General features: G+C 43.9%; 1 protein-coding gene across 1 annotated transcript in view; it reads right to left on the reverse strand.

The window, feature by feature from the left end:
- The window catches only part of POLR2B (RNA polymerase II subunit B), a 138834-nt gene extending 123848 nt beyond the window's left edge, over positions 1 to 14986 (reverse strand). Inside the window, exons 1-2 of the mRNA XM_085641182.1 lie at positions 14807 to 14986; positions 775 to 847 (exon numbers count right to left, since the gene is read on the reverse strand). Of these exons, the coding sequence (XP_085497308.1) occupies positions 775 to 847; positions 14807 to 14825 (92 nt within the window). The 5' untranslated portion in view covers positions 14826 to 14986. The remainder of the gene's footprint in view (positions 1 to 774; positions 848 to 14806) is intronic.
- Positions 14987 to 16169: the final 1183 nt, after the last annotated feature.

A 16169-nucleotide genomic window follows, 5' to 3' on the forward strand; every position in this document is an offset into this window, starting at 1 on the left:
ATTGGCACATGCCGTCCAGTGCATAGGGCTAAATTAAAACTGTAGGGGGAAGGCCTGCTCTCCCCAGTCTCTGCATTACAAAAAGTCTGTGCTAGAAACATGTACACAGAACCGTTTAAGAGGTTGTCAGACAGGTAAAGAGTCAGTGGCTGCTTGACCAATCTATCGGAAACAGTATTTGCTCTGTCAAAGCCAGCCCAATATTAATCCCTGCAGTTTCAGGAAGCTCATTCCTCTCACTAGGATGGGCTGTTTTGCCTCATCTATGTACTGTTAAAGTTTTCTTTGACCTACAAGTGCTACGTGAACATGAAAGACACCACAGAAAAAGCCCTGAAAAACAAGGAGCATTTACAATTTGTAAGCAGCACTTAGCGAGCTGCTGACAGCACGTTGAAATGTGTTCCTGACCCACATCCGCATGAAATAAAGTGTGCTTGCATTCACTCCCTGAAAGCTGGCTCTGTGCTAGTCTGTTTACATTTTTGAAAACTGGCAGTGCTACCCTATTTCAATTTCTGCCAACTGAATGCGGTTTGAAGTACGACCCAGATAATCAATCTATACGCCCTAAGCACTTTGTGAAATAGAGGATATTTGACCATCTCAAGACTCTGATCTTCAGCAAACATTTAAAATCGGATGTAGTTTACTGCAGCCGTCTTAATTTTGTTTTTTATTTTAACTAGTATCTCTAATATTTTATGGATATTATTAAAGAGCCATGGGTGCATGAGGAAAACATAGTAAACATATCTAGAGCATATACATCACCTGATAACAATCCAACAGGCCTCCTGCCATAAATCTGCAGTGATTTCATCCTCCTCCTCGTCATATTGCATATCTGTAGATAGATGAAAGCATTAAACTCACAAGAACATAAACACCCTACTCAACATTTTGAAATAAAGAATTTAAGGGCCAGACTCTGAATTGTTAGCTCAAACATCAACGGTGTGCTTCCGGTTGGCTACCTCATATTGCATTCAATTTTAAACAATATTAAACATGATCCCACTATTTACGTTTTAGATTTGGAAGTAAACAACACCACCTAAGGCACAAAATGTTTTTATTTAATTAGCCCCGTTTGATCTTCGCCGTATGCAAAAGTGCATTCCTTTGTCCCCGAAACTCAGGATTGTTTCCAATAGCCTACTTTCAGAAATCTGCTCTGTTTATGTAAGCTTTCATGCAAAACCAATTGGTAAGGAGATAGTAAAAGACCGTCAGGTTCATACGGGATTTAAGGCAGTGACGACTCAGTACTAAGCTGTCTGCGGGAGATGTGTCACCTCCCATACAGTGCAGGAGCTACCAAGGATTGCTCGACAGCGCCCTTGAAAGCTTGTGTGTTGAAAAAGTTTGATCTCAAACCAATACAGATTACAAATGTAATGGCAGTTACCAACACCTCTCAATAGGAGTTAAATGCATGAAGACACAAGAAACTTCACCCAGTTACAAAGCAAACCTTAAGAATGATCCACAATTATTCAAGCTGCTGTTCAGAAGCGCTGCTCATCTGTTGCATAACTAGTTTACCATTTTAATGCTTTTTCACATTTTGTTGTTGGTTTTATGGATTTAAATAGGCAAAGAGCAGGAATCACCACCAAAGGGGTATCTCCGCGCGGAGGCAGTACGAGAACAGCGCCGGCAGACAGTTCAACCGCAAAAAGTTCAGTTTTTGAAGAGTTTCCTGAAGATCATCACATCTCCGAAGTGTGAGGGGCAATCGATTCCATAACCGTGGGGCCCTATAAGAAAAGGCTTTGCCTCCGTACATTTAAGGCTTTGTGAACAATGCAGCAAACTTAGAATATAATTCTCTGGCGAATGGGCAGCCAAGGTAGTTGCTGCAGAAAGGGGAGGGAGGCCGTTCTACGAGGCCTATTAGTAACAAGCTGCGCCGCCGTATTCCGTACAACCTGTAGTCTATTCAAGAACGATTCATTGGCCGCGACCAAAAGAGCGTTACAATAGTCCAGGCGACTGATGACCAGTGCCCGAACCAAGGTTTTACGTACAGCTAGTGGAAGGAGGGAGAAAACTGTGCAGAAGACGCATCATATAAATACAGGTCCCAGAGGGGGCCCCAACCTGGTCCTGCATAGAGAGGGCCTGATCTAAATACACACCTATGTTTCTAACCACAGTCTTAGGGCTGGGGGCAGTGCCCAACTCCGCCGGCAACCAATCTGCAGACCATAGTGTGTAGAGGCATTACCGGATAGCATAATCTCAGTCCTTCCAGCATTTAGCAGAAGGTAGTTACCCGCCATCCATGAGGAAACAGCTCTCATGCCCTCTGAGAAACAAGATTTTGTGAATGAGGAACTTTTATTTAAAGTTAAAGGCAGTTTGGTATCATCCGCATAAGAAATGGGATCAAACCAAATTCCTTCACAATCTTTGCATGGGTGGCCACATATATACTGAACAGCGTGGGCTTAAACAGGAGCCCTGGGGTACTCCCTTAGTAAGTTCCGTAACGCGAGACCGGAAGGAACCTAAATTGATGACCTGCGTGCGGTGAGTCAGGAAGCTCATAAATCATTGAAAGGAGCGTCCACAAATCTCCAACTCCTCCATTCTTCGTAATAGGTTTCGATGAGACACTGTATCAAAAGCTGCAGAAAAAATCCAGCAGCTTTAGCAACACAGCTTGATTATTGTCCAGAGAGTATCTGATGTGATCAGATACAGCAATCGGTGCCGACTCGGTGCTGTGCATAGGTCTAAAACCTGAATGGGATGGGTCCAGACAACCAGAGGACTCTGTGTTCGGTTAGTTTTTTTATTGATATATGCTTCCAATAGTTTACTCAGAGGAAGGAGGTAGATGGGGTGACCGACAGAACCAATGCAGTTAAGGTGACTTTTTTGCGAATAGGGATTACCTGCGCTGCCTTCCACTTCCGGGGAGTTGGCTCTCGCTCATCTTGAGATTCAATAAAGCGCACTTAGATGGGGCAAGCTGAGCAGATAGAAATGCAGCAAAGTTCACTGGTATGATATCCGTGGGTGACCCAGACTTGGCACATTTTAGCATTGCCTCCACTGCATGTACTTATAATGGGGTACAACTGTCTAAAAGGAGCACAGTTGTAATATTTATAGGGAAGAGGGACGGGAATTCAATAGGGCTATCATAGGTTCCAGGAAATGTGGCATAAATAGAATTTATTTTGTCTTCCAAATGATTAGCGATATCATCGCATAATCTTGAGAGGGAGGAGTGGTATCATTAGCTACAATGGGATTGGTGAAGGATTTGAGAATTTTATATAGCTCTTTAGAAGAATTACCTGCTTGACTAAGTTGGGAGGCTACATGCTCTGTACATGCTTTTTAAAAAAAAGTTTTAGTATGATAAGGTGGCAGTGCGCCTTTTATAGATTGCTCTCTCCATCTGATTCTGAGATGAACACCAGCGTCGCTCCAAACGTTTACATGCTGACTTCTCTTTACATAACTCTGGGGAATACCAAGGCCTCATATGTTTCTGAGGGGATTTGTGCGGTGTTAAAGGAGCAATACAATCAATAGCAGATTTTAAAGCCCAGTGATAGTTCTCCAAACTTAAATTGATATCTCCTTGCTCCGCTCTCAAAGGAGCACAGAACCTTTCCTTAAAAGCATTCGGAGTAATTCTGTACCATTGTCTCCTAGAGCAATGTGAGGTAGTGTCCTTTGGAGAATCCACAAGGGCTCTAGTTCTCTGGAAGCCAATTAAGGCCTGGTCTGACCACACTACCTGGCGAGGAGCCTTAGACTGTAGTTTAGGAGAGTTGATTAGAATTTGATCTAACGTGTGCCCAGCAGAGTGCCTAGGGCCCACATTGGTCTAACGCCACTACAAACAGCATTTTAGTCCCCCAGACCTTTCATAGTCTTTCGTCTATTTAGATTAGTGGTCACCATTGTGACAAGAAGTTTTGGCCCCACTCTGAAAGGTGATGAATGATCTCTTGCATGTGTCGGATACCTTATTTAAACTGGGGTGGTGCACGGACGTGCCCAGTGGGTTTGCCAACACACCTTACTGCACCGGTTTGCAACCAGTCATGATGCCCCTCCAGGGCCCGAAAAATCCACTTCACCGCTCGCATATGCGAGCCAAATTTAACGAGGGCAAGCTGTTTTTAGGTCCTACTCGCGCTTTATGGCGAGTGGGAAGACAAACTAACTTTTGTCCTCTGTCTGTGAAAACGGAGCAAATGTGACAAGATAAGATTTAAAGGCATTTGTATTGCTCACAAAGTTAATGGGTAATAAAGATGCCTTTAAATCTTGTTGTTTTGTCACATTTGCTCCGCTTGCAGAGACAGAGGTCACGTAGGTTGCAGTTAGGTCGAGGAAATTTTTCCAGGTACTAGTCCTGCAGGACAAGTACCATTTTTTAGATTTTTCGAGCCCTGCCCTCTATCCCACAATGCATTCTGTAACTGCTCAAAATGTGCCACATTTGTGAGTCAAACCTAGCTGACCCAAGTCAAGGAGCTTCACCCTCGAATTTAAAGAAGCGTTAGAGGTTTTAAATTTTACCCTGAAATCCTGTTAACCAACTCACACGAAAGGACACTTTTTGGACCCTATTGTTTCTAATTTTGATAAATTGTTTGTTCAAGATCCCATTTCTTTGATTGGATCTGACCGCTTAGCTATGCCATTTCGTCTTTGCTCACCTGTTAATTCCTAGCCTCCAATATAACTTGTACACTGATTATTTACGTCAACTCTTAAAAAGAGACTTGAAAAAAATCATCGCATTCAAATCCAAGAAAACAAGAATTTCCAAAATGGAGAAGGGACTACAGCATAGACTCCAAAATCTCTTATTTAGAAAAAGCTAAACAATATAAAGACCAGATTAAATTGCTGAAGCAGTTGCATTACAAAGAAGGAATAATCCAAATGCATAATAAATTGAAAGAACATCTTATTGCTGCTATGTCCAATTTCAATGTCAACTAACATAATACCTTCAGAAATCTTATGTGAACAACTGGCAGGCATCTTTTAAAAAGAAAAACGATCATGAAGATTGGTTTTTTTGCCAACATCAAAGCTATGTTGAAAAATGCAGATTTCCTTGATCCATTTCAAGCAGGTTTTAGAGATGGTAGAAGCACTGAACTGGTGTTTGTCATCTCTGTTCTAGAAAAGGACCTGCCCAGCCTAGTGAGCATAGTATGAGCGTTGGGGAAGTGAACAAGGGGTCATCTTACTGGAGCTTTATGCAGCATTACAGCTCACAATCTTATCCACATGGGTATTAAAGGCATAGCACTAAAGTTAATCATTTCATAATTAACTACCTAACAGGTAGATATGCTTCCTCCTTTTAAATCTAAACCAGAACCATTAACAGTGGTAACCTACAAAAATTAATTCTCACCCTCCTATTAAACATCTGCCTGCAGCCTTTAGCCCATCATCTAAACCAAACGGGGATTAGATTTTACATGACATTCAGCTGGTCTGTGGCTTCCGAAAGCATCTCTACATGACTCAGCTATGGCATTAAGTTGATCTTGAATACATTGGTAGATAGCACAAGTTTTTATGAAGCCAAAACAAAACAGATCAATAACATGTGACAGAACAACTAAGTCTAGTGGCCTAAACTGTCCAGAAGTAATGGGGTTCTGCCCAAATCCTTCTGTATGAATTGCTGCAATTTTTTAGACTCCAAATTATCTCTTCAAGTAAAGATATCCCAAAAAAACACCCTGCATCAAATGTTAACTTTTATCCATAAAAACATGTGTGTCTGCCACGAATGTCTTGGGTCAGCCCACTTTGGGCTAATAAAATGCCATTCCGCAGCCTCCATAATCATTCTGACTCCCCTTCAAATGACCCAAAATACAGCAGCTCAAGTTGTTTGTTGTGTATCAAGTGTGTTAAAAAAAAGTTTTTCGCTCGACTACTGTAGAAGAATCATCTATAGATCTGTGGTTGTAGTGCACAGGGCCATCAACCAAATTATTCCTGACTTCACTGGCTCATAATTCAGGCTACATAAACCGCAGTGCGATTTATGTTGTGCTTCTCTTTCAATTTTGAGTGTACCTACTTCCAAAACAGCAACTTATGGAAACCAACCTTTTTAATTGCTGCGAAAAAAAACACGAACTTCCTACCATTTATGTGTAAAAACACCACTCTCTCACTTTAGGAAACTTCTTGAAAACATGCTAGCTAGATCAGATGAGAATCAATGTTATATTGTGTAGCCACTGATTGCTGAGAGTCAAGAAGCTTCAGAGGATGTGTACTACTAGAACATAAGAGTTATGCTCTTGATTTATTTCAGAAAATTATTTCTTGTGTGGTTAATTAAAAAGCATTACAATTTTAACAGACATACATAATAAAAACGTTAAGATCAAGGGAAAAAAACAAACACATTTTTCAGTGTAACAATGAGCCATGGCATGTGATAGAGACACATGCTTATTGAAGAATAAGCCCATGTGTCTCTCAAACTAGTCGCAATAGACTAGGCTATGAGCCTATTCATAGGAGCAAAGTGCAACATGCAATAAAAATGACCACTTTGTCAGCAACTAAAAATTTTAAAAAAAGACTATTATACACACCTGAAACAAGAGCATTGTTGCTAGTTACAAATACTTTAAAAAACAGCATGGAGTTAAAAAATAAGTAGGCTTATTGGATCAAACAAAGTGCAATATCAGAACGACAGGGGCAACTTTTTATAAATCGAATTTGCTAGCAATAGGCCATCAGAGAACGTCCTGATATCCGCACCCAATTCTGATGCTTAAGCCACAAATCAAGGAGGGGGACCACGGTAAAGAGCAGAGTGCAAGCTTAGGGGAACAGTGGCATTGCCAATAAAGAGATTGGTCAGTGGCATGGTTTACACGGCACAAGGGCGACACTGAAATAACAGCAACTTTGGCCACAGGGGGTGGCACCAACATTTAATAAGGACTAAATGCAAAGTGCAATGATTAAAATAACAGTAGAGATACAATAACATTTCTTAAATGGGCACAGACGTGATCAGATGAGAGGTTAAGCCTCGGGGAATCCAATGACTAAGATAAACAAATAAAAGGTAAACAATGCTCAGCTCAAGGGCATTCACAGATCTTTCCTAAATCATCCGTTGACACTAAAGACTGTATGCACCTTTATAGTGGTGGCCCCGACAGGAGATCCACAAGGGTGCTTAGACTGGAATAATTCAGTGGGGCCCTCAGGCAGCAGAACTTCTTCGCTGCTACAGTGACAAGCTTAACCAACAGGATGTTCAGAGTTGTGTTATCAGGGTCACAAGCACAATAGTGGCCCGCCCACACGCATGAATACTCAATTTGTTCCATTCCCGCTTCAGAAGAGATTTTCGTTCCTCGAGTAGAACTGGGCAGCTGCAGGCGATGTGTTCAAAGGATTCATTATACAATATACAACCCCCAGACGTTGTTGTTTCCGAAGGTCGGTGCCACCTGGCTAAGTGTTTAAGGAACGGCCAATCTCCAAGTCCAAGGGCCATGGATCTTGCTTTCTTGGGATTGGAATACGTGCAAGACAGGTAGGATCAGGGCAGCGCTAGTTGATAAGAATGGATGACAGCCCAAGCATGCATGTGTTTTACTAAAACATCCATATCAGCCCGATGTGAAAGACTACGTCCACACTTTTTGATGCATTGCTTTAAGGTGTGTTGGCTCATATGGGAGGTCTAAAGCGCTCTAGCATTCAAGGTGCTTAAATAACCCTAAAGGTGCAAATAATGGGGTCTAGAGCTTCCGGTTTGAATCTCATCACATAGTAGGGCCTCTAGACACCATCTCCTGGCAAGCTTTAGTTTATGGCAGAGATATAAGAGGGCTTTAGCTCTGGCCACCCGCTGATCACAGAGGACCAATCCCAGCCGGATCTGAGCAGCAGAAGAAGTTCAACAGGCAAACTTATAAATCTTAGTGGCTAGTTTATTCAAGTTTGCAGTCCCTCCCCATTACATTTTCACTACCACAAGAAAGATTAAATAAATTTTGCTCTCCTAATGCTCAGGAGAGGTACAAGGCTTGCCACAGTCAGCAAGCTTGATACTTTTCACATGGACGCTCAAAGAGCTAGAGTTTTAATTTCAACTTCCTTCATTTGCCGAACAAATGTGCCCCTGTCATCAATGATGACCTCTCAGGTATTTGTATGAATGCTCCTTCATCTTACACCATTAAAGAACCAGCCCCCCCCCCTCCCCTCCCTGTTGGATTTCCCGCCTAGTGGTAGAATTTTGTTTTTTATTAACTTGACCTCCAGGGCAGATGGTATAGGTGTGCAGATTGTTTAACAAACGCTGCTGCCCAACTCGAAGCATTCACGACCGAGCTTAGGAGAATGACAACTATATCAAGGGTGCTGGACAACTCAGAAATGAACTAGTTGAAGAGGACGGGTGCTAGCACGCACCCCTGCTTTACACCCCATTAAAGTTGCTATTTTTCTGGAAACACAGTATCCGTCGCCCAGCTTAATACAGACCTATGTGTTAGTATGCGACTGAATGATGGTCTCCAGGATTTGTGGTGGAATACCCCAATTCTTAAGCTTTAACCAGAGCACCCCCCCCCCCCCCCCCCGGGACCCCCCTCCCATGGAACACAGTCAAACACAGCATGGAAACCAACGAAGCAGCAATGCAGCAAGGTTTGTGAGGCAATTGCCTTTTAGGATAGTATGGATATAGCCAACAAATTTGTCAGCGTGCCAGAATGTTCAATTAGCCTAGTTTGGTTCTTCGGGATGAGCCCCCTCAACTCCACCCATTGCTGCAGATCCTTCAGCAGGAGGCTGGCATAAAATGTTGCTTCGGTATCCAGAAGCACTATGAATCTGTAGTTTCTGGGGTGTGATTTGGTCCTCCTTTGTAGATAGGTTGGATGATGACCCCACGCCTGGACTCCAGTACTGCCAAACTCCTTAAGCAGTAGGTATAAAGCAAGGAGAGCTTGCTGGCCCAAAAAGGGACGTCCTGCTTGAAGAGGGCCTGTGTAAGGCCAGTGGGCTCAGGAGCCCCAAAGGATCTGGGCTTAGCCAGAACCTGTTGCATCCATCTACACAGTGATGAGGAGTCTGCATAGGATGAAGCCAAACAATGATGACCTTGAGAAGTGGCAGAGATGGATGTCCCATTTGGGCAAGTAGGGCACAGCTCACCCGCTTACTGGGGTACGTGGCAGGTCAGGCAATCAGGTTCAACTCGACTTAAAGTGCCTAAAGAGGAAGTAGGACCCTGGTTAAGAGATGTTAGCACAGCCTGATCTACCGGACCCATTCACTTGCAGGTTTACCAGGGGCCAACATTTTCTTAAGTTTTTTTTTCTTTTCACTTTCATATAGGAGAATTGCCCAAAAGTGGTCTAGGCATCTTGCCTTCACTGCCCAGACTGCGTGCTTACAATGATAATGCACCTGCTTGAATGCTCTTGCTAGTGCCTGGGTTTTTTCGTGCACCTCTCAAGGCGGAGTTCCGGGCTCTTTTTAGGTCTCGCCTGAGCCAGCGCATGCGCTGGTCAGGCGAGACACTTAGTAAGTGGGCTTTAAAAAGCTCACCACACGCTTTTGCTTGTGGCCTAAAGTTTGCGGTTACGCGCATAGCCGCCATCTGGCTTTCCTCTCGTCACGACCCGATACCCCTGTTCTCTGCAAAAGGATCGGGTTTCTGTGTGATGGCACACCTCCCCGGCACGCGTGCGGGCTCTCACTCTCACAAACACGCGCGTACACACACACATTCTGCACTGCGCAGACTTTACTTAATCTACAGCCTTAAGACATAAAAATGCATTACAATTCCTCTTTTTACTTTGCAACTCTTTGCCCTTATGCATTTATAATACGTCTCGCATACAGTAATGACCGTGCTATTTTCTTTGCTTTCGTTCCTAGGGGTGATTTGATCGACAGTGCAGCACTACACAAAACTGCTAAAAAAAAAAAAAAAATACAGTTCAGTAAAGATTTCAGAATGTTAAGCAGCCCCATCTCAGCACAAGGGGCCCGGACGACCAACTCTGTGGCGGAGCCTGCACCCCACCGCCTCCTGCAGCCCCGCTCCCAGCCCCCACCGCATTGGAAAAGTTTTGGCTGAAGAATGCAGGAGGCTTGTCCTCATGTTCAGCTCACTCCTTCCCAAATAGTAGGCCCCCCCATTGCCCAATTTGGAAGCAATTCTACCTTTTCCCTTTGCTCCCAGGGTGAGTGAGAGCTTTAGTCCTCCCTTTCTGCCCAGCTTCCCACTAACAAAGGAGCTCTGGACAACAGCAACTTCTGGACCTAATTCCTACTTTTTTAACCCTACATACATTTGCTTTCGAGACCACAGGCCCACAGGCTACAGGGCAGAGTTGTTTCCAGAAAACTGCAAAGAGCTTACGTTTTTCATTTTAATTGTTAACTGTATTTATATAGCGCTTACTATCCCCCGGCGGGGCGTTGAAGCGCTTTTGCCGTAAGCTTTTATTGTACTTTCTCTTTTGGGGGGAAATGTTTGCTCGAGATGCATCTTCTTCCACTTTGGGATTAAAAAGAAAAAGTAGGCATTCCTGTTCATGTGGCTAAACATTTAATTCATTTGAAAGAATCTTGCTTTGGTTTCTGAGTGCATGGTGCTGCATCCGTATATTTTGAGAAGTGTTTTTAAGCACTGAAGTGTGCTTTGTTACTTAGAGGTACTGATGGCTGTTGTTAATACTTCAGAACGCAACTTTTGATTGAATGGAATTGTGATGTTCGCTATGCTTTTAAGTTTTCTGTTAAATGTGTTTTTAATGATCGTGTGCCAAGAAGCTGCATACACGGCACTGCGGGTCTACTTTGCTCCGCAAGTGCTTTTGAAGTTTTGAGTGTTTCCGCTTTGCATCTTTTTAGAGGTATTTTGCAAGCCCTAGCTTGACAGGAGGGGGCAGGGGTTAGGAGGGCTGCAGTGAAGCGCTGTTCCTTTGATAGGGTATGCCCGTTTGATGCATTCCTAACCCCCACTCTTGACCCCTCCAGCCTTCTACTGGGAACCTCTTGTGTGTGTATTGGTGCAGGGTTTCATCTAACTGGAGTGTAAGTGCTATTTAAAGTGTATTAAAGTAGCTCTGCCTGTTCGAGTTTTGCTCTTTTTTGTGCCCAGTTCACAGAGGCCTGGGGAGGCCTTGGTGCAACAACATCAGCTGTTGTATGGCTAAACCTTGTACCTTAAAAGTGTTTAGCCATCCAATAGTTGATGTTGTTGCACCAAGGATATTGTGCTGCATAACTAAATACTTATAAGGTCCCAAAAGCGAGACCTATTGGCAATGCCAATGCTTGTTAAGCTTTCCATCGTAGCTGTGGGAGGGAAAGACTTGGTGTAGCTCTAATGTGAAGCAGCAGAGACGGTTGCGTGTTGAGATTTCGCAAGAAGCACGGTGTGAAGGTTAGTCCACTCACCATTCAGAGGGATGTCAGTAGTGGTAGCCCTTCCTGTAGCTGCTATTATTTGAACATAATTTTACCAGGAGTGTCATCTCTCCATTTGAGGCCCCTGAGGTGGTCGGTGTGAATTCCCTTGCTGGTAACACAAGCTGAAGTATATTGGGCCATGCTGGTGTTTATTCTTATAACCTGAGGACGATGGTCACTCTTAGAGCAAGGAGTTATGCAACAACTTTCCACTAAGGAGAACATTCCCACATTACATATGGAGTAATCTAGACAAGAATGTGATTTTCCGTCACATCTTGACCAGTTAGGTGGAACTTCCTGTCGGAGCCTTCGTTTGAAACTTTGAAGCTCAGGTTACGAAGCCGTAAGACCACAAGTTCCCCCAGTGGGCTTCGTAGACAGTCTTTGGGCTAGTTTGTTCGGCTATATTTCAAGCACCCTCAGGGGAAGCCTCTGCGATTCCCTCGTGGTGATCTTGGAACAGGTTCACATTGAAGTCTCCTGTTAACATACAGTCGGCTGAGTGGTTCCTGGCCAGGTGGCAAAGGGCCAATATAAGCTGGTTTAGTTTAGGCCTTTTTTCACCCTCGAGTTTGGGTGAATATAGATGTTAATTAGCAGAAGCAAATGATGTGGCCTCCAATTGTGGAGTTTGATTACTTGTAACCAGTTCTACTGCATGGATATAGAATACATTTGATTTTCACCTGAAGTTTAAAAGGAAATGTACGACAGCCTTCTTTTGGTCTCTCAATGAAACCGATAATGGGGTGCCAAGTTTCTTGTAGGGCGGGTTTTCGAAGACACTCAAAAAGGTTAGGAGGTCTGGGAACTGCTGTTTCTGGGCAAGACCACTGATGATCCAGAAAAAGAAAGAAAGATTTGATGACTCCGAGCCAAGAGATGCAGATTCATCAATTCAATCAGGCCCTCTTAACTTCGCCACTTCTTTAGTTCATTGTTGGTTGGTCCCCGTTTCAAGCAAGTTTGTGGTATATCCTTCGGCGCTGTATAGGGGAGAGGCACGAGCACGCTACACAGGGGCTGTTACAGAGGGGTTTGAGGTGGAATAAAAACTCTTAAAGTAAGAGCGAATAAGGGTGATGGGCCAGCTCCTGATGACACCTAGTCACTTCCTTCAGGTCTTTTACTTCATGCAAACAGTTGTTTGAGCTGTCCGGAGGTGGTTGGTCAAGGAGCCAGAATGGACAGGTGCGCAGAAATCCAGCGGAGCAAGAGGAGGGAAATAAAGACTGGCGCAGACAGGCACAGTGCTGGGGTGGAGCACACCCAGTCTATAAGTCACACACGATCCTTGTAGGGACGCTTTTGCAAACCTGGGGCTCCACCTAGGGTAGCGGGACTTAGGCCCACTGCGCCCGCTTGGCCCTTCCCTTGTTGTAACTGGTGCTGCTGGCTTCCGCCACTTTTGCCTTACTGCTGTTCCTAGGATGAGTATTCACCTCGCCCTCTGAAGATTGGCATAGAACCTGGCATCTGCCACCTTTCTGTCAGACAGCTGGGGGCGTGGGGCACATTGGGGAGTCGAGGAGCAACAGAGCAGCGACAAGAGAACCGCAACCAGCTTCTGCCAGTCACCCGCAGGCAGTGGCATCCACATCGAAGGGAACAATCAGCGGGTGCAAGTGTGGTAATGTCAGCTATGCAGGGACGAGATGTGAGGACTGGTATGCGGGTGCGGAGACTGATGGACGGTGGACAGAGATGGGGCGGTAAGCAACCAACCAAGGTCCGTCAGCTCAGCTCCAACCCACCTCCCACTGCAACTGTGAATGGTTTATGATGTAAGAGGTGCAATTATCCTCACTTTTTTCCCACATACTCCTGACCCAATCGCACACGATGCCACAAAATAAATGCAAAAAGAACAAGGTCTCAATTCACTGATCTACTGTATAAACCAGGAGTGAAAATGATAAACATAACCTACATTTGTAAGAACATAACTGAAGGTCTGTCCCTTGTTTCAAAAGACAACACCGTAATCAAGAAGAGCATACATTCAGCTGTGTATTATTGCCCCTGCTGAATGGATGATGTTCACACTTTCCATTGTGCATTTCCCATGGTATTTATGGGAATTCACCCTCAAAACAAAGCTCCCTGTAGATGTATTTATTTTAAATGCCCCAAGCCACGACATAATTGCAAAGATACCTTCATTCATGATGGGCACTTTACTGGGTCCCTATCTAGCTTCTGATTAAACTGAAGACCATTCTATGTGCCACTAGAATCGTGCAGTGCAGCGGACATTTCCTCAATGATATGTATTTATAGCACTTACAAAATAATCAAGGCCACTGGAATTATGTGGCAGGGGAGCACCAAATTATGCAGCAGATAAAGGACAAACTATGTGGCATAATTTAGCATTTTTTTTAAAGTAGTATTAATACATTATGTTGCAAATTTTACACATGGTAACATAGCCTTTGGCAATGATTTCACTGCATTAGTATCCGTTTAATACCTAAATACAGATTTAAGCAAATGAAACGTCTGTCAATGATCTACGTTTTGTACCACTGCTCAGCTACTCCAATGCTGCTTCTGGTCATTTCACCCAATCGATATTTTTCTGACAAGGTAGATATCCTGTCGGGCCCAACAAATAACCCGAAACGGGTATTTTGTCCATTTAAAACAGGAGATTAACGCATTATATCGACATAGACAACATTCTTAAACGGTATTCCAGAAGTATCTAATGGACTCCTAAAATAGTTCTGAGGCAAACGAATAAATTAGCGCTTCGCCGCATCCTGTATCGTGAAATCCAAAGGATGAACAGGTAGCGAGTGTATATCACTGAAAAAAAATAAACTCGTAAAACCATGTCAGGATCGCGGCCTCTTCTGCGAACTTCTTCTTGGGATGGGGCAGCCAACAGAATTAGGAAATTATGCTTATTTACCCAGTGATCTAACAAGGTGCATGAGAAGTACAAAATCGGGACAAGAACAGAAAAAAAGGGGCTAGATAGAGAAAAGAAGCTGTAGATGGTCGTGACTTCCACAAAAGCGAGTAGCACCAGCTGGGCTAGTAGACGACGAGAATAGGGCAATAGCCTGTAGACGACAGGTTGGGAAGAGAGGTACACCAACAAAAGATTTCTAGGGCGTTTGTTACTTCTCAAGTGATACTAGATCGCTGTTTTTTCCAACGCCGTAAGCAGTTCAAATCTTTGCCCACCGGTCAGAAACCTCACATAAGTCCAAACTGGAGCCTAACATTGTAAACTTGATCGCTGGGCACCGGATCAGGATCACGGGCACCAGCAGACAACTGGAAAGACGCATAGTGAACGACTCGTACTCACCTTCCTCGCCGTCGTACATGTTGACGGTGTGAGGGGCCCGGGGGCTGAGAGGTGGTGAAGATTTTTATTACGGTAGAAAGCCAACTGCGCACTGCTTAGTAGGCAGTCACCACTGCCGGCCGGGAGAAAGCGAGCAAAAACACTAACGTCGCACAGGAAATGACGTCCCGGCGCTTGTTCGTGACGTATACACTTTCTCCCCGTGAACTTGCGCGCGCACCGCAACGAGTTGCCTTGCTTGGACCAGCGAGATTGGATGAGATGTTCTACTACGTTGAAATTTGTTGGTGTACTCACTACCGTTGGACCTAGAGGAGAGATACGCTAGAGCCACCGTTTTCAATGTGAATCCGCAAAGATGTGAAAGGCAATACTTAACTCGTGTTGTGCAAATTAAATATTCTGTTGCAGTCTAAAATGAAGCTCGAACATGCCCGGTGCTCCGTGCAGCCATGAGTTTGAGGATTTTTGGTACTTGGTGCATATGTAAAAGCAAAGTCAAGCGTATGTTGAGTGGCAGCACCTATATAAACATCGTTTTTCACTATTCTAAATTATTGGTGTGGCCCAGGGCATATGATCAGTTTTTCTTTTTAGATTGGGAAGCCTTGAGTGTAGGACCGGAGTGGCTCTGACTGTTTAATTGAGGAACATACGCATTTTTATCCATTGTAAGATAGGCAATGCTAGTAACTTCATTGCCAAATCTCGGCTGTTACCCCTACTGTACAACCACTGCCGCCACTACTTATATGCTAACTTTTTTGCGGAAGTTCTGTTTTTTGCTTTTGGCAATGCCCTAGCAGCACTTTCCACAATGCAAAATTACCACTTTTCCACCCTTTCTTAACATACATGGGACATTTTTAACATTCCTCAAAATATTCCATGGCTTGAGTTAGAATAATAGATTTGACCTCGCAGTGTCTGCTATAACCACAGATTACTCTAAGCTCCCTGCCAATTCTGCTCACCAGTGGTGTCAGGTTGTCTTTAAATGTGGTGGGATGTAAAATTTGCCCCGATTTCCAGGAAGTTAGTAAAGTAATTGAACTAGGCTTCATCTAAGATCATTTTTGTGATTCTCCCTGCACAGTTTTTCAAATAAATGAAATCAAATAGTGCACTTTAAAGCACCAAAGGAACCTAAATTTGCTAAAAGCCATATTCTCTTATAAGCCTCCTGTGAAATATTTTAGTACTTTCATGGTGTGCCATGGAAGCCTGACCTTCCTGAAGAGCCAACGCCATTTGCCATGAGCTCACCCTGTATTTCTAGAATTACCTCCAGTAAGTCGTGGCCAGCATTTTGTCATGGGTTCCTCCAATATGCCATGGATGCAAACCTTTCATCAAGAAATAT

The sequence above is a fragment of the Triturus cristatus genome, chromosome 2_2 (genome assembly GCF_964204655.1).
Source record: "Triturus cristatus chromosome 2_2, aTriCri1.1, whole genome shotgun sequence".
Classification (NCBI taxonomy): domain Eukaryota; kingdom Metazoa; phylum Chordata; class Amphibia; order Caudata; family Salamandridae; genus Triturus; species Triturus cristatus.